Source organism: Oryctolagus cuniculus, chromosome 4, assembly GCF_964237555.1.
Source record: "Oryctolagus cuniculus chromosome 4, mOryCun1.1, whole genome shotgun sequence".
NCBI lineage: Eukaryota > Metazoa > Chordata > Mammalia > Lagomorpha > Leporidae > Oryctolagus > Oryctolagus cuniculus.
This window is the reverse complement of record NC_091435.1, coordinates 130,761,885-130,779,863: the sequence shown is the minus strand read 5'-3', so window position 1 is coordinate 130,779,863 and position 17,979 is coordinate 130,761,885. Positions and strand designations below refer to the sequence as shown.

At 44.8% G+C, this 17,979-nt stretch overlaps 1 protein-coding gene across 1 annotated transcript in view; it reads left to right on the top strand.

Moving 5' to 3' along the window:
* Positions 1 to 3,331: 3,331 nt before the first annotated feature.
* The window catches only part of SELENOT (selenoprotein T), a 33,441-nt gene continuing 18,793 nt past the window's right edge, over positions 3,332 to 17,979 (top strand). Inside the window, exon 1 of the mRNA NM_001199819.1 lies at positions 3,332 to 3,495. Coding sequence (NP_001186748.1) covers positions 3,359 to 3,495 — 137 coding nt within the window. The 5' untranslated portion in view covers positions 3,332 to 3,358. The remainder of the gene's footprint in view (positions 3,496 to 17,979) is intronic.

Below are 17,979 nucleotides of genomic sequence, written 5' to 3'. Positions count from 1 at the left end.
GGCAACAGCTTCACCCACTGTGCCACAACACTGCACACTCCCCATTTAATTTTTTTGATGTTAGTAAAACAACTTTTTTTATAACTTTGCTAAAAGAATTGAACTTATAAGTGTTCAGTTCTCTAGCTATAACTGCCAATTTATGAAAAACAAATGAGTGATACATATTAAAGGATACCATGAGTTTGTGATTAGCAAAGTCCAGGCTGTAGAAAACCCTATGTAACAAATACATGGTTTCTTCAGCAGAGAGTTGCAAAGGAAAAGGAAACAGGGAGGAAGGGCAGGTGTGGGGGACATAAAATAAAAGGGACTTAGATAGAAAACAAGATGTTTAATTGTGTCTATGCAACAAAATAAGGTCACTGTGCTACCCAAAAAACACCAAAAGAACTTGTCTTTTGGCCACAATGAGGAGCTTCTGTATCAATTGCCTATGTCTGTATCTAGTCTCCTTGCTCTGAAGTCAAGGGTTATTGAGTGACCTAGTCATAGAATTGCTAGGCAATCCAACACCCTTCCTGAAGTCATCAAATCACTCAAAGAGTCCATCCTTCTAACACCCCTTACTGGGGCTCCCTGGGTTCTTCATGCACCAGCTAAGAAATGAAATTGTTCAGCAGCTGTTGTGTTCTTGGTCATAAAGCTTTTGACAGGAGCTAAAGAGATACCAACCAATGACAATATATAATTTTTTAAAAATCCCGATTTAAACAAATAGTAAATAGTGAAGACAAGACAAATTTGAAACTAGATATTTGATACTAAGCAATTACTGTTTTTGGCCTTTTTATTTATTTATTTATTTGAAAGAGTTACACAGAGAGAGAAGGAGAGGCAGAGAGAGAGAGAGGTCTTCCATCTGCTGGTTCACTCCCCAACTGGCTGCATTGGCCAGAGCTGTGCTGATCCGAAGCCAGGAGCCAGGAGCTTCTTCCGCGTCTCCCATATGGATATAGAGGCCCAAGCAAGGACTTGGGCCATCTTCCACTGCTTTCCCAGGCCATAGCAGAGAGCTGGATCAGAAGAGGAGCAGCCAGGACTAGAACCTGCACCCATATGGGATGCTGGCACCAGCACTGCAGCGCCGGCCCCTTTGGTCTTTTTTTTAATAATGCTTTTTTAGAGATACATGTTTTATGCTATGATGTCTGAGTCTCACTCCCAAATGTCCTTCTGATATTGGAATTTGACCCCCTAATATATAATACTGGAATGTGGCCCCTTAAAGTTCCCCAGAAGTCCCATCTGGGGTGCCACACGATATCATCATATGTTTATTAATAAGTTCCCAGTATTAATAAGCCCATGTGGGTTCTTGCCCAATATTCAAAGAATTCTGAATACCAGCATAAATGAACGAGGCAGCATGATACATTTTAAGCTTTAAGTGTGAAAGATGCACAGGAGAATGAGAGCTTTATCTGAGAGAGGTAAATCTGGGTTCATACCAAGTACCAGGAACCATCCATATAGAAGAGCATGTAGGCAAGGAAGCATGGGGTGGGTGGACTGAAGGCCACACGCCCTGGAGGCGCAGGGCTGCAGCCAGCCCCCTACTGGCAAGAGGCCAGAGAAAGGAAAGAAAAGAGAAAGGGCCAGACACACCCTGGTCCAGGCTTTTAGCCCCTTTTCTTTCTTTCTTTTTTTTAAGATTTATTTATTATTTACTTGAAAGTCAAAGTTACACAGAGAGAGGAGAGGCAGAGAGAGAGAGAGGCCTTCCATCTGCTGGTTCACTCCCCAGATAGCCGCAACGGCTGGAGTTGTGCTGATCTGAAGCCAGGAGCCAGAAGCTTCTTCCGGGTCTCCCAGGCGGGTGCAGCGGCCCAAGTACTTGGGCCATCTTCTGCTTTCCCAGGCCATAGCAGAGAGCTGGATCTGAAGAGCAGCAGCCAGGACTGGAACCACCACCCATATGGGGTGCCAGCACTGCAGGCAGCATCTTTACCTGCTATGCCACAGCACCGGCCCCTTAGCCCACTTTCAAAGGGGAGTGGTTAATTAACCTGATTGGCCAGTGGGTGTTCAGGTGTGGCCAGGTAGGGGCATGAGGTCATCACACAGGGGCGTGGTGGAGGCGTGGTCTTCCAGACCACAAACCTAATGGATTTAACCTGTATGCCTGCCTAGCTCACCTGGAGAGGGAAGTGGTTAAGAGGTGTTGATGAATCAAGATGGTCAAAATGCTAACTGCCAAAGGGAATCCTATTCTTGTCGATGTTTGAAACTTTTCAGACTCTCCTAAAAGTTATTTAAATTTTACTTATTTGAAAAGTGGAGACATTGTCCCATCAGCTAGTTTACTTCCCAAATGCCTGCAGCAGCCCAGGATCAACCAGGGTCTCCCACATGGGTGGCAGGAACCCAAGCACTGAGCCTTCATCAGCAGTCTCCATATCAGCAGGGAGCTGGACCAGAAGTGGACCAGGCACTCTGACGTGGGATCCGGATGTCCAAAGCGGTTACGACCACTCTGCCAAACGAGAAACCCAATTTTTTTTTTTTTTGACAGGCAGAGTGGATAGTGAGAGAGAGAGAGACAGAGAGAAAGGTCTTCCTTTTTGCCGTTGGTTCACCCTCCAATGGCCGCCGCGGCCGGCGCGCTGCAGCCGGCGCACCGCGCTGATCCGAAGCCAGGAGCCAGGTACTTATCCTGGTCTCCCATGGAGTGCAGGGCCCAAGTACTTGGGCCATCCTCCACTGCACTCCCGGGCCACAGCAGAGAGCTGGCCTGGAAGAGGGGCAACCGGGACAGAATCCGGTGCCCCGACCGGGACTAGAACCCGGTGTGCCGGCGCCGCTAGGCGGAGGATTAGCCTAGTGAGCCACGGCGCCACCCCAATAATTTATTTTTAACGTTTTTTAAAGCAGGGAGGAATCTTGTAGGATTAAAGAAAGGGCACTCCCTAAAAAGTCGACCACTTCGTTCAAAGGGCCAGAGATTGCTGTTTCTACCTCCGCCACATGGATCCGGACAGTCAAGGAGGTGTTCCTAAGTATATCAGGCAGATAAATGTCTGAATTAATAAAATTGGATCTAAAACCCAAATATTCCGGGGCAGTAAGTTAAGGGTCCTTCTGACATCCCACTAAGCTCGTTTGCCTCCTCCCCACCACCCTCTCCTCTTCCCTTCCAGAGTCTCTGCATACACCCAAGATGGTGGCGGCTTCGGACAGCGAACTAGGTCAGCTCCGCTTTCCCGAGTGTGCGCAGGCGGCAGGCCGCGCAGGCGCGTGTGCGCTTCCCTGGCCGACCTTGGCGGATCGCGCCTGCGCAGTGAGGAGCGGCGCGCGGCTGGGCTTTGAGCTGGCTGCAGTCTGTCTGAGGGCGGCCGGAGCGGCTGGCTCAATTAAGATGAGGCTTCTGCTGCTTCTCCTGGTGGCGGCGTCGGCGGTGGCCCGGAGCGAGGCCTCGGCCAACCTGGGCGGCGTGCCCAGCAAGAGATTAAAGATGCAGTACGCTACGGGGCCGCTGCTGAAGTTCCAGATTTGGTGAGTATACGCGCCGAGCCCCGGCCTCCCCGCCCCGCCTGTCTTCCGCGCAGCTCCGTACGCGAGGCCCCGGCTTCGCGGCCTAGGTGGCTGCACCTTCCTTAGCTCGGAAGAACGGCGCCAGGGCCCTTCCTTAGCCTGCCGTCTCCCCCGCGGGTCGATCAGACGCCCCTCTTTTCCTCCAGGTACAGCTGCCGACTCGTTGTCTGCCTCCTAGGATTGGGGGAGTGGGGCAGGAGGGCAGGAGAAGGTTAAACGCTGAAAGGCGAGGCCGGGGGGACGCTTGTCAGTCCGGAGGAGCTGTCGGCGCATCGCGCCATGCTGCCCCGGCTGCCTGCGGCTGGGGCGTGAGCGGGCGCTGCGTTGGCGGAGCAGCTGCAGGCGGTTGTCACTCAGGTCGCGTCTCCTGCCGCTGTCGCAGCCCGGCCGCCCGGCAGGTGAGGGGCACGGGAGCCCATGGAGTGGCCGGCGCCCGGGCTCCTGGAGCTGCGCGGCTGACTGCTGAGTGGGGGCGTGGAGAGGCAGTGTGGGGAGGCTGGCTCCCAGTTCAGCGTGAGAAAAGCAGCGCCTGGCTCCTCTCGGCTTGGACGGTTCGCTCACGGAACAGCCGGGGTTCTCTCCGGGGCTCCCTACTCCCGCTCCGCAGGAGATGCCTTGCGCTGGCACCTCTTCCTGCCTTTCCGATGTCATGGGCACTCACATAGGGAAAGAACCCGGCAGTTTTCAACGCTGTGATTTTTGTGCTCGGCTAGTAGTTAAGTGTTAGAAGCAAGGCAGGAGTGCTTTTTAAAAGGTAAGTGGGCCCGAGGAAGGTTTGAACAGCTAAGGTTAGAAAAACAACAGAAAACGAAAATTGTAAAATCGCAGACGGGAGAATCTTACACCCTAAAAGATGACATTTTCTCAGGATGGATGGTCAGATTAGTAAACCTTGAGAATCCTGGTACTTATACTCCAGTGTTGCTGTTAGCTGTAATTTATTTAAAATCAGCTTTTTTTTGTATGTTATAGTTGTAGTTTTCTTTTTTTTTAATGAATATAAATTTCCAAAGTACAGCTTATGGATTACAATGGCTTCCCCCCAATAACGTCCCTCCCACCCGCAACCCTCCCCTCTCCCACTCCCTCTCCCCTTCCATTCACATCAAGATTCATTTTCGATTCTCTTTATATACAGAAGATCAGCTTAGCATACATTAAGTAAAGATTTCAACAGTTTGCTCCCACACAGAAACATAAAGTGAAAAATACTGTTTGAGTACTAGTTATAGCATTAAATCTCAATGTACAGCACACTAAGGACAAAGATCCTACATGAGGAGTAAGTGCACAGTGACTCCTGTTGTTGACTTAACAAATTGACACTCTTGTTTATGGCATCAGTAATCACCCTAGGCTCTTGTCATGAGCTGCCAAGGCTATGGAAGCCCCCTGAGTTCACCGACTCTGATCATATTTAGACAAGGCCATGGTCAAAGTGGAAGTTCTCTCCTCGCTTCAGAGAAAGGTACCTCCTTCTTTGATGACCCGTTCTTTCCACTGGGATCTCATTCATGGAGATTTTTCATTTAGGTTTTTTTTTTTTTTTTTTTCCCCAGAGTGTCTTGGCTTTCCATGCCTAAAGTACTCTCATGGGCTTTTCAGCTGGATCCGCATGCTTTTAGGGCTGATTCTGAGGCCAGAGTGCTGTTTAGGACATCTGCCATTCTATGGGTCTGCTGTGTATCTCACTGATGACGTTTAGGTTTTATACTTCAGCAACTAGCTTTAACATTGGAAACTAATCAAGTATTTAAAAATTTAAAAACTGAGTTTAAGCTAGAGAGTCAGAAAATAAGATGATGGTAAGACTTTATTTTTGGAGTGAAAACCAAAAGCCTTGTAATCTCTTCCTGATTAAAACAACAGCAATAATTCCCTGTTCAGTGGACTGTGTACTTGGACTATATAATCGTTTTTAGAGTACTGTTTTTTCTAATTTTTTTCCTTAATTTTTAAAATTAGAAAGTGGTAATTATTTTGCCAACCTACAGAAATTGTGAAAGATTAAGTGTGATGCTCTGGGAATTAAATAGATGAAATAAGACTGCAGTTTTCAAGTTGTGTAGTTAGTCTTTATCCTCCTTTTCTAGCTCTTCATTGCACTGCAGGTTTTCCTGAAATACTTTTTGTTGTATTTGCTTCAGTTGGTGTACTTGTCACAGTGGTTTACCAGAAGGGACTTCTACTGAGGAGGTTCCTAACAAGGTTTTCACAGTGTGTAAACAAATGTAGGAAAGAGCAGTGATTCAGTCCTTCAGATTAAACTTTCTTAATTTAAAAGTTCTTCAGTTGACTTTTGTAGTCATCCTGACATGTAGATCACAAAAATGCTTCAATTTTTTATATTTATGTAGGAAATACCTTTATTAATATGCCTGCCAAGTATAAAAAATTTAGTTCCTCATCTGTTACTTTTTTTTCCGAAAGATAATCTGTTTACAGTAGTCAAAATTATTGTTTTGCTAAAATCTCTTGAATATTTATTTGCAAGTTTGGGAAAGGAGAGGAAGCGAATCTAACTAAGGATAAATGTGAAAAAATTATAATTTTTAAAAATTTCTTTTTTATTTTGACACGTAGAGTTATAGACAGTGAGAGGGAGACATAGAGAAAGGTCTTCCTTCCGTTGGTTCACTCCCCAAATGGCCGCTATGGCTGGTGCTACATCGGCCTGAAGCCAGGAGCCAGGTGCTTCTTCCTGGTCTCCCATTTGGGTGCAGGAGCCCAAGCACTTGGGCCATCCTCCACTGCACTCCGGAGCCACAGCAGAGAACTGGAGTGGAAGAGGAACAACCAGGTCTAGAACCCAGTGCCCATATGGGATGCCGGCGCCGCAGGCGGAGGATTAACCAAGTGAGCCAAGGCGCTGGCCTCAAAAAAATTCTTTTAATTTTTACTTTCATTAATATGAGAATAGCTTCCATATATCTCATAGACACAACTCTGATAACTGTACTTCCCTTCCTCCCTCCATCTCTCCCCCTTTTCTTTTTTTCCTTTAATTTTTATAATAACATACTTTTTTTGAGAATATTTATTTGAAAGAATTGTAGAGAGATAGAGGCAGAGAGAGAGAATCTTCTACCCGCTAGTTCGCTCCCCAAGCCAGAAGCCAGTTGCTTCTTCCAGGTCTTCCATGTGGATGCAGGGACCAAAGGACTTGGACCATCTTCCATTGCTTTCCCAGGTGCATTAGCAGGAAGCTGGATCGGAAGTGAAGCAGCCAGGATATGATCCCATATGGGATGTTGGCACTGCAGGGTGCGGCTTTACCTGTTGTGCTACAGCGCCAGCCCCCATACTTTCTTTTCTTTCCCCAGATGGCAGCAATGGCTAGAACTGTGCCGATCTGGAGCCAGGAGCTTTTTCTGGGTCTCCCATGCGAGTGCAAGGGCCCAACGACATGGCCTTCTACTGCTTCCCCAGGCCATAGCAGAGAGCTGGATAGGAAGTGGAGCAACTGGGACTGGAACCAGCACCCATTTGGGATGCCGGCACTGCAGGCGGCAGCTTTACCTGCTATGCCACAGCACCAGCCCCCATACTTTCAATTTACTTTATAATGCCAGGTTTAATGCACCACTAACAATAATGTTCAACAAAAGTAAAAAGTAGACCACTGTTCCACAAAAATATAGAAAAGGGCTATAAAGAAAAATCATAAGATGTCAGTTTTTTTCCTTGTGTTCTATATTAACTACCACATGTCAGAGAAACACATAGTATTTGTCTTTTTGGAAATGACTTATTTCACTAAGCATAATGGTCTCCAGTTACATCCATTTTGTTGCAAAAGACAGGGTTTCATTCTTTTTTATGGCACACATATATACCACACACACATATATACCACATTTTCTTTATCCAGTCATCAGTTGATGGACATCTGGGTTGTTTCCATATCTTAACTATTATGAATTGAGCTGCTGTAAAGATGGGAATACACCTAACTCTCTCATCTGCTGATTTTATTTCATTTCAGTAAATTCCCAGGATTGAGATGGCTGGATCATTGGCAGATGTATTTTCAGATTTCTGAGGATTCTTTGTTTAGCATTTTGGGTCTCTTGTGTTTCCATATGATTTTAGGATCACTTTTTCTAAATCTGAGAAGAATTTTATTGGTATTTTGATTGGGATCGCATTGTATCTATAAATTGCCTTGTATAGTATGGATATTTGATTATACTGATTTTTCTAATCCACGAACCTGAAGATTTTTCCATTTTTTTTCTGTCCTCTTCTGTTTCTTTTTAATGTTTTGATTTCAATTGTAGAAATCATTCACCTCCTTGGTTAAATTTATCCCAAGGTATTTAAATTTTTTTTGTAGCTATTGTGAATGAGAGTGATCCTATAAGTTCTTTCTCAGCCATGGCATTGTTTGTGTATACAAATGCTGTTGATTTTTGTATGTTGATTTTATACCCTGCAACTTTGCCAGACTCTTAGGAATTCCCATAGTTCCTTAGTGAAGTCTTTCAGTTCCCCTATGTATAGAAGAAAAGAAAATCTTATTTTTTTGTTGCAAATTTCAGTACTATAAAAGTTTTTCTTTCATTAATTACCAGTGTTAACAATCAAGAGAAAATTGTGATTTTTTTTTTTTTTTTAGATTTATTTATTTGAAAGTCAGAGTAACATAGAGAGACAGAGAAAGAGAGAGGTCTTCCATCTGCTGGTTCACTCCCCAGATGGCTGCAACGGCCAGAGCTGTGCTGATCCAAAGCCAGGAGCCAGGAGCTTCTTCTGGGTCTCCCACGTGGGTGCAGGGGCCCAAGAACTTGGGCCATCTTCTACTGCTTTCCCAGGCCGTAGCAAAGAGCTGGATCACAAGTGGAGCAGCTGGGACTCAACTGGCACCCATATGGGATGCTGGCACTGCAGGCGGTGGCTGTACCGGCTACACCACAGCGCCGGCCCCAAGAATTGTGCTTTCAATTGTTTTTTTTTTTTTTTTCTTATTTTATATTGATTATGAGAAGTTTTTCTTGGCTTTTTTATTTATTTGAAAGGGAGAGAGACAGAGATAAATGGAAGTTTTCCATTTGCTGGTTTGCTCCCCAAATGTCCACAATGCCTGGGGCTGCCCCAGGTCTAACCAGAGCTAGGATCCCAATCCTGGTCTCCCAAAATGACAGTGAGCTATGATCAGCTGCTGACTCCAAGGGTGTGCATTAGCAGGAAGCTGGATCTGAAACAGAGCCAGGTCTTGAACCCAAGCAGTTTGCTGGGAGATTGCAGGTGTCCCAAGAGGCATCTTAACTGCTGTGCCAAAAGCCCTCCCCATTAGTACTTTTTCTTTTTTTAAAAGATTTATTTTATAAATATGAAAGGAAGAGCTAGAGAGAGAGGGTGAGAAGTCTTGAATCTGCTGATTTACTCCCCAAATGTTGCAACAGCCAGGTCTGGGCCAGGCTAAAACCAGAAGCCAGGGGCTTCTTCCGGTCTCCCAAGTGGATACTGGGGCCCAAGGACTTGATCTGTCCTCCACTGCTTTCCCAAGCACATTAGCAGGGAACTGGACCAAAGTGGAACAGCTGGGAACCAGCCCGTATAGGATGCTGGTGCTGCAGGCAGCAGCCTAACCTGTATGGCCCCAAGTACTTTTACTTACGTAACACATCACCTGAAGGTAATTGTGCCACTTTTGTCATTGCTAGTAGAACAAAGTAGCAACACAGTGCACAGTGGAATTAAAGGGGGAGAGAGATAAGTGCACAGAATAGCTGAAGACAAAGTTTGCTATTCTATGTGCATTTTTTTAAAATGTTCATTTAACCCTTGCTATGTGCCAGGAACTAAAGACAAGATGTGACCACCTTATGTAGATATGAATGAGAGGGATGTGCCTAACTCATGAAGCCTACGAAAATGTCTCATTATTACTCTATGTAAGTGAGGTTTTTATTGTCAGATAATTACACAGTAGAATTAAGTAATTTATTTATTTGAAAACCAGAGTTGCAGGGACAGAGGGAGAGATGAAGAGAGAAAGGTCTTCCATTTGCTGGTTCACTCCCTAAATTTCCACAACAGCCAGGCCAGAGCCAGGAGCCTGGAGCTTCATCCCGTCTCCCAAATAGGTGGCAGGGGCACAGGTACTTGTGCCATCTTCCACTGCTTTTCCCAGGCCACCAGCAAGGAGCTGGATCAGAAGTGGAGCAGCCAGAACCGGTACCCATTTGGGATTCTGGTGTTGCCGGCAGTAGGTTAACCCATTACACCACAACACTGGCCCTATAATTAAGTAATTTTTTTAAAGATTTATTTATTTACCTGAAATGCAGTGAGACACAGAGGGAGAGATCTCATATCCACTGGTTCACTCCCCAAATGGCCACAACAGCTGGGGCTGGGCCAGGCCAAAGCTAGGCCCACATGGGTGGCAGGGACACAAGTATGTGAGCCATTTTCTGTTGCTTTCCCAGGCATGTTAGCAGGGAGTTGGAGTGGAGGCAGAGAAGCTGGGATCAGAACCAATGCTCCGATATAGGCTCCTGACTTCAGCCGGGCCAGGCCTCAGCTGTTGTGGGCATTTGAGGAGAGAACCAGTGGTTGGAATATCTCTCCCTGTCTTAACTCTGTCTTTCAAATAAATGCATTTTATTAAAAAGAATAACTATGACATACTGATGATTGTGAGGTAAATCCTGATTTTTTAAGAGATGCTAAATATAGAAAAGTTAGGCTTCTTGGGATTAATGAATAAAGGTGTACTAAGAAGTTGATCCAAATGGTCATTTAGTAGTCTTAAAGTGTGACTACAAAACAAATAAAATGGTGACTACTATACCTACCAATAAATTAGGGTTTTAAAACTTTATGCTTATGTGGAGTTTAGTCACTATTTTGTTTTGATTTTTACCATTTTTTTCCACAAGCAAATAGCTGCAGCATCTAATTGAATACTGTGCACAGAATAGTTGTTTCTATTTAATAATGAATGAAGCACTTAGTTCAGAGCTGTTCGATGCAGGTAAAATATGGCAGTGATTTTAAAGGCTTGATATCATCTTACAGAAAGTTGAAACATTTTCTTGGGGCTGGTGTTTTGGTACAGTGGGTTAAACTGCTGCCTGCAATGTTGGCATCCCATGAGTGCAGGTTTGAGTCCCTGCTGCTTTGCCAACGATCCAGCTCCCTGCTGATGTGTCTGGGAGAGCAGCATAAGATAGACCCATGTAGTCGGGTACCTGCCACCCATGTGGGAGACCCAGATTGAGTACCAGGCTACTGACTTGGCCCAGCCTCGGCCATTGTGGCCACCTGGGGAGTGAACCAGTGGAAGGAAGATCTTTGTTACTGTCTCTCCCTTTCTTTGTAACTCTGCCTTTCAAATAAATAAGTCTTTTAACAACAAAAACAAAAAAAAGTTGAAACATTATTTTCTTAAAAGTTACTGCTTAATGAGGTAGCTGGTGGAAAACAAAGTTGAGTATATCATTTAGAAATACCAAAATAATTTAATAAATTTTGACTAGTTGACGGAAACTACTCATTTACTGGAATAGAGATTTGGAGACCCAGGCTCTTTTTTTTTTACCTTAAAGATTTTCTTATTTATTTGAAAGGCAGAGTTGCAGAGACATCTTCCTTTCACTGGTTCACTCCCCAAAAGGCTGCAAGGTCTTGGAGTGGGGCTTGATCAGAAGCCAGGAGCCAGGAGCTTCTAACCCACTGGGGTCCAGGGGCCCAAGCACGTGGGTCATCCTCACTGCTTTCCCAGGCCATTAGCAGGGAGCTGGATCGGAAGAGGAGCAGCTGAGACTTGAGCTGGCACCTATCTGGGATGCCAGTGCCGCAGGCAGCAGCTTTACCTACTATGCCACAGCGCTGGCCCTGAGACCCAGGTTCTTAACTGATCTGCTTTTTACCTACCCTTGGAATTATACTTGGTAAATTATTTCATCTCTTCAGGTCTCAATTTGTGCATCTGTGTAATGAAGATGTTGGTTGCATTTGATGTACCTCTGATATTCTGATTTCTTTTTTACTGTTAGGAGGCTTAAAGAAAAAAAATGGCCGGCGCCGCGGCTCACTAGGCTAATCCTCCGCCTTGCAGCGCCGGCACACAGGGTTCTAGTCCCGGTCGGGGCACCGGATTCTGTCCGAGTTGCCCCTCTTCCAGGCCAGCTCTCTGCTGTGGCCCGGGAGTGCAGTGGAGGATGGCCCAAGTGCTTTGGCCCTGCACCCCATGGGAGACCAGGAGAAGTACCTGGCTCCTGCCATCGGATCAGCGCGGTGCGCTGGCTGTGGTGGCCATTGGAGGGTGAACCAACGGCAAAGGAAGACCTTTCTCTCTGTCTCTCTCTCTCTCACTGTCCACTCTGCCTGTCAAAAAAAAAAAAAAAAGCGTGTATTTGTGTTTGTGTTTTCTGTCTTTGTCACTGAGACTATAGTTGGAGCCTTCTGGTTCCTCTGATGCGTAGTATACTATTGTTGAGGAAGAAATCTCATTGGGTAGTTTTTATCATGAGCTACTGGTAATCAAGTTTGTAGTGACAGCAACATAGTCTAGCTTTTGTTTTTGCCCTTTTTTCCCCATGTCACTTTCTCCCCCCCTTTTTTTTTTGGTTCAGTTTTAAGAAGGTACAATTTTTTGTGTGTGATAAGATTTGAGAACCAGTTGTACGGTAGAAAAGACAGAAATAAACAATATTTACAGTTGGAACAGTATTTTCCAGCAATATTTAAAGTTGGAGAGCTTTGCAGAGAAGGAAATGAAATCTTGATGGGAATTTCTAGCAGGAGATACAGAGAAAATGCTTTACAAGCCAAGGGAAGAACATCAGTTTAAAGCACCCAGTGCTTACTATTGTTCCTTGTTGTTTTCATTATGTCTGTATTGCTGTGACAGAAGTAAGTTCAGTTAATAAACCTTTGAAAGCTTTCCTCTTTGACTTTCAATTTAAAAAGAAATAAAATTAAATTTCTGGTATACATAGTTTTATAGATATGTGTGCATGTAAAGAGTATCCTTGAAGACAGAGAAATATGTAATTTAAAAAAAGTTATTTATTTGAAAGGCAGAGAGGGAGAGAGAGATCTTCCATTCCAGGGTTCACTCCTCAATGACTACAGCAGCCCTAGGGCTGAGCCAGCTGAAGCCAGGTTCCAGGACCTTCAACTAGGTCTCCCATGTGGGTGCAGGGGCCCAAATACTTGAGCAGTCTTCCACTGCTTTCCCAGGTTGCAGCAGCAAGGAGCTAGGTTGGAAGTGGAGCAGCCGGAACTCAAAATGGTGCCCACATGGGATGCAGGCTGCAGCTCAACTTGCTGCACTGCAACACCGGCACCATATGATGATCTGTGTCAACAATAATAGTATTCCGGAAGATCAGTATGCAGGGCCGGCGCCGCAGTGTAACAGGTAAAGCTGCCGCCTACAGTGCTAGCATTCCATATGGGCACTGGTTCGAGTCCCAGCTCTATGCTGTGGCCTGAGAAAGTAATGCAAGATGGCCCAAGTCTTCGAGCCCCTGCACCTGCGTGGGAGACCCGGAGGAAGCTCCTGGCTACCAATCAGTGCAGCTCTGGCCATTACGGCCATCTGGGGAGTGAACCAGTGGATAGAAGACCTCTCTGTCTCTCTCTGCAACTCTGCCCTCGAAATAAATAAATCAATCTTTAAAAAAAAATCAATATACCTTTAATTTAACCAGTGCTTTATTAGTTAACATGTATGCTGGCCTGAATTTTTTACCAAATTACTTTGATAAGATGAATATTCTTAAATATCTCTGTATACTTGTTCTATTATTTCTGTGAAATAAATCCTTAGAGGTAGAATGTTACGGAGGCAGGCATTGTGGCACACAGCAGGTTAAACTGCCACTTGAGATTCCAGCATCCCATATCAGGACACCTGTACAAGTCCTGGCTGCTCTGCTTCTGATTCAGCTTTCTGCTGGTGTGCCTGAGAAAGCAGCAGGTAATGGTCCAAGTACTTGGATCCCTGCCCCTCAATTTGGTAGACCCAGATGGAGTTCCTGACTCTTAACCTTTGGTCTAACCCAGCCCTGGCTGTTGCAGCCATTTGGGTAGTGAACCAGCAGGTGAAAGATTTCTCCTTCTGCTGTTCTAAATTTAACACAAATAAATAAGTAAATTGTAAATCTAAAAAAAAAAAAAGGATTATACCAAAGGGCATCATGTTTAAAAAAGATTTTTTAAGGTGGGTTTGTTTCTTTGAAAGGCAGAGTTACAGAGAGGGAGAGATGAATCGATCAATCGATCTTCTATTCGCTGGTTTACTCCGCAAATGGCCACAACGGCCAGAGTAGGGCCAGGTCAAAGGGTGCAGGGGCCCAAGTATTTGGGCAGTGTGCTGATGCTTTTCCAGATGCATTAGCAGGGAGCTGGTGTAGAAGTGGAGCAGCCAGCAGTCAAACCAGTGTCCGGATGGGATGCTGGTACTACAGGTGGTGGCTTTACCTCTATGCCACAGCGTGGGCCCCACATTCTAAATTTTGACAGTTGAGTTGGTTAATGTTCTGGAAGATCATAGAGTAGGTTGGGTGTTTTAAAATTTCTATCTTGTTCCACTGTAATCAGAAAATAACATTTTCTGTTTCTGCTTAATAGGTTTTCTTTTTTTAAAGATTTATTTATTTTTATTTATTTTTTAAAGATTTATTTATTTGAAAGTCAGAGTTAAAGAGAGAGAGAAGTCTTTCATCCTCTGGTTCACTCCCCAGATGGCCGCAACGGCCGGAGCTGCGCCGATCTGAAGCCAGGAGCTTCTTCTGGGTCTCCCACGTGGGTGCAGGGGCCCAAGGACTTGGGCCATCTTCTACTGCTTTCCCAGGCCATAGCAGAGAGCTGGATCGGAAGTGGAACAACCAAGACTTGAACCGGTGCCTATATGGGATGCTGGCACAGCAGGCGGTGGTTTTACCCGCTACGCCACAGTGCTGTCCCCGTCGTTTTATTTTCAATTCTACTAGTAGAGAGGAGGAAAGGATAGATTGTTTTCTAAAAAGGTAAAATATAGGTATTTTATGACATAGGGAATTTGTAATGACAGAAAGATACACCAGGGAAATGACAGTTTACCCTCTACTTGCCCTTTCACTTTCACCCTCATGTTTGTCATTTGTATGTTTTGTGGGCTTGTTTACATGTTACCTTATGATTGTTTCCCAGGATTTGCTATGTATTTGTGCTTCAGAAATTAGATTGTGAATTCCTTTTTCTAATGTGAAAATAACCTACCTTCGTGTGTGTATATATATCATTCTTATATGCCTTATCTCTTGAGTATAGTGGGAGCTGATTATTTCAAGTATCAGTACTGATTGTTCAAGAATGCATGCTGTGACAAAATTAACCTTTGCCACATTGTTGACTTTAATAGACTAGACCTTTGTCTTGCTCAGTGAGAGACCTGATTCCTGACTCCACATATAGTGGCTACACCATACCTATTGCATCACAAGTCATACTACAGATTTCTTTTCTTTCTTCTTCTTCTTCTTCTTTTTTTTTTTTTTTTACTTTTGTCCTGATCTGAAGGCATTTTCCTTCCCTTGAGGAGAATTGGGCTTAAATTTTTTTTAAGATTTATTTATTTATTTACTTGAAAGGTGCAGTTAGGGAGAGTGAGAAAGAGAGATATATCTTTCATCTGCTGGTTCAATCTCTAAATGATCACAATGGCTGGACTTGGGCCGATCCAAAGTGAGGAGCTAGCAGTTTCTTCTGAGTCTCCCAAGTGGGTGCAAGGGCCCAAGTACTTGGGCTATCTCCTGTTGCCTTCCCAGACACATTGGCAGGAAGCTGGATCGGAAGTAGTGCAGCCTGGATTGAACCGGTTTCCATATAGGATGCTCTCCTTGCAGGTGGTAGCTTTACCTGCTGTGCCACAGTGCTGGCCTTAGAATTGGGGTTTAGAGTCTCAGAATTTGAGTGGCTTCACATAATTTGGGTTCTAATTCACCTGTTAATCACAAGGAAGTTAACTGTTGTTATGAGTCTGGTCATTTATAAAGTGGGGATAAGAAGACTTCAGAGGATTGTCCTGAGGGTTAAATAAGAGTATAGCTAGCTAGCAGAGTAGCTTATTCTAGGACATAGATAGTCAGTACATTTCCATGGAATTTTTTTCTCTATTTAAGTCAGAAGACAAAGATTGTAAATAGTAAGCATGTTTGTCTTTTTTTTATGCTAATAGTTTAAAAAGCCACTTGTTGTTACATTCTCCATTAACTTTCAAATTTTATTTTACTTATTTGAGAGGCAGAAAGAGACAGATCTCTCATCTACTGGTTCACTCCCCAAATGCCTGGGAACTTGGAATTCAGTCCATGTTTGGCAGAGACCTAAGTACTTGAGCTATCATAAAGTACTTGAGCTATCATAAAGCCTTCTAGGGTGAGCATTAGCAAGAGGTTGGAATTGGGTGTGGAGCTGGGACTTGAGTCCAGCCATTCTGACCTGGGATGTGAGCGAATGCCACATGGGTCCTTTGGGATGTGAGCAAATCCCACTGTGACAAATGCAGCCCCTTTTATTCTTTTAGTCAACTCACTTCGTGATTATGTGCCTTTCTGATGCGTATCTTTTAAAAATATGTTCTAAACACAAAAAATCATTTGTTTTTGAAGTAGTTTTTTCTTAAAGATTTATTTGACCGACAGAGTGACAGAGGTCTTCATTCAATGGTTTGCTCCTCAGATTCCTACAATAGCCAGAATTTGGCTGAAGCCACACACCAGAAACTCCATCCAAGTTTTACCCTGTGGGTTCAAAAACCCAAGTACTTGGTCCATCCAACATCTGTCTCTCAGGTGCATTAGCAGGGAAGCTGGATCGGAAGTGGAGGCTGGACTCAGTCCTAGGCATTCCAGTATGGGAGGCGGGTGTCCCACGTGGCAGCTTAACCTGCTATGCTACAACACTTTCCCCTGAGGTAACGTTTTAAAGAAACTTTACTATTTCTTTCTCATTAGGAATGTTTGTGACTCTAGGGGCAAGAACTGCATAGTGGTTAAGACACCACTTGGGACTACTATATTGCATATTGTAGTGCTTGGGTTTGGGTCTGGGCTCTGCTTCCAATCCAGCTTCCTGCTTAATGCACACTTTGGGAAGCACCAGGTGATGACTTAGGTTGTTGGGTTCCTGCTGCCTACATGAGAGATCTGAATTTAGTTCCTGGCTCCTGGCTTTGGCTTGGTCCAGGCCTGGCTTTTGTGGGCATTAGGGAGTGAACCAGCAGATGAAAAATCTTTCCCTGTATGTTTGTCTCTGTGTGGGAGGCCCAGAAGAAGATCCTGGCTCCTGGTTTTGGATCAGCTCAGCTTTGGCCATTGTGGCCATTTAGAGAGTGAGCCAGTGGACAAAAGAATTCTCCCTCTCTGCCTGTCTCCTTTCAAAAAAAAAAAAAAATAGGATACATGTATTTATTGGAAATGCAGAGATAGAAAGAGAGGTCTTCCATCCGCTGGTTCACTCCCCAAATGACTGCAACAGCTAGGGCAGGGCCAAGCCAAAGCCAGGAATCAGGAGCTTCTTCTGGTCTCCCATGTGAATGAAGGGGCCCAAGTGGGTCATCCCCCACTTCTTTTCCATGTGCATCAGCAGGGAGCTGGGTTGGAAGTGGAGCAGCTGGGACTCAAACCAGCACCCATTGAGCCAATACCTCAATCGGAGGCTTAATCTTCTACACCACAGCACTGGCCTTGTTAATCTTGTCTTTTTATCCACTGGTTGTAGACTGATATTAGGTGAACGTTTGAATAAAGTCAGTAAGAAACCAGGACTCTCAACCTCTCAGGAGCCACTGTAGGCTCATTTTGTGTGTTTTTACGATGGAGGGCATTGCAGTGTTCCAAGAGTGAGGCAGCTGGAAGATGAAATCACCTGATTTCATATAACACAGCTCCTTAATCTGATAAGATGCCACCTCTTTAGTTGTTTTTGCAACTTTTTTTTTTTTTAAAGATGTATTTATTTATTTGAAAGGCAGAGTTACAGAGTGGCAGAGGCAGAGAGACAGTCTTCGATCTGCTGGTTCGCTCCCCAGATGGCCAGCATGGCTGGAGGTGGGCCAGACCAAAGCTAGGAGCCAGTAGCTTCTTCCAGGTCTCCCACATGGGTGCAGAGGCCCAAGGACCTGGACAATCTTCTGCTGCTTTTCCAGGTGCATTAGCAGGGAGCTGGATCGGAAGTATAGCAGCTGGGACTTGAACTGGCATCCATATGGAATATCGGCACTGCAGGTAGTGACTTTATCTGCTGTGCCACAACACCAGCTCCTGCTTTTGCAACTTTTTGAAAAACTGAGCAAATTAAGGTCTACATCTTTAAAATTCTTCCAGAGTGTTTGAGCACTCTTGTTTACAACTTTAAAAAAATAATTATTTACTTTTGAGGCAGAGAGACAGACAGCTCCCATTCAGAAGCCCACACAGTGACTGGGACTAGGCCCTGGGGCCA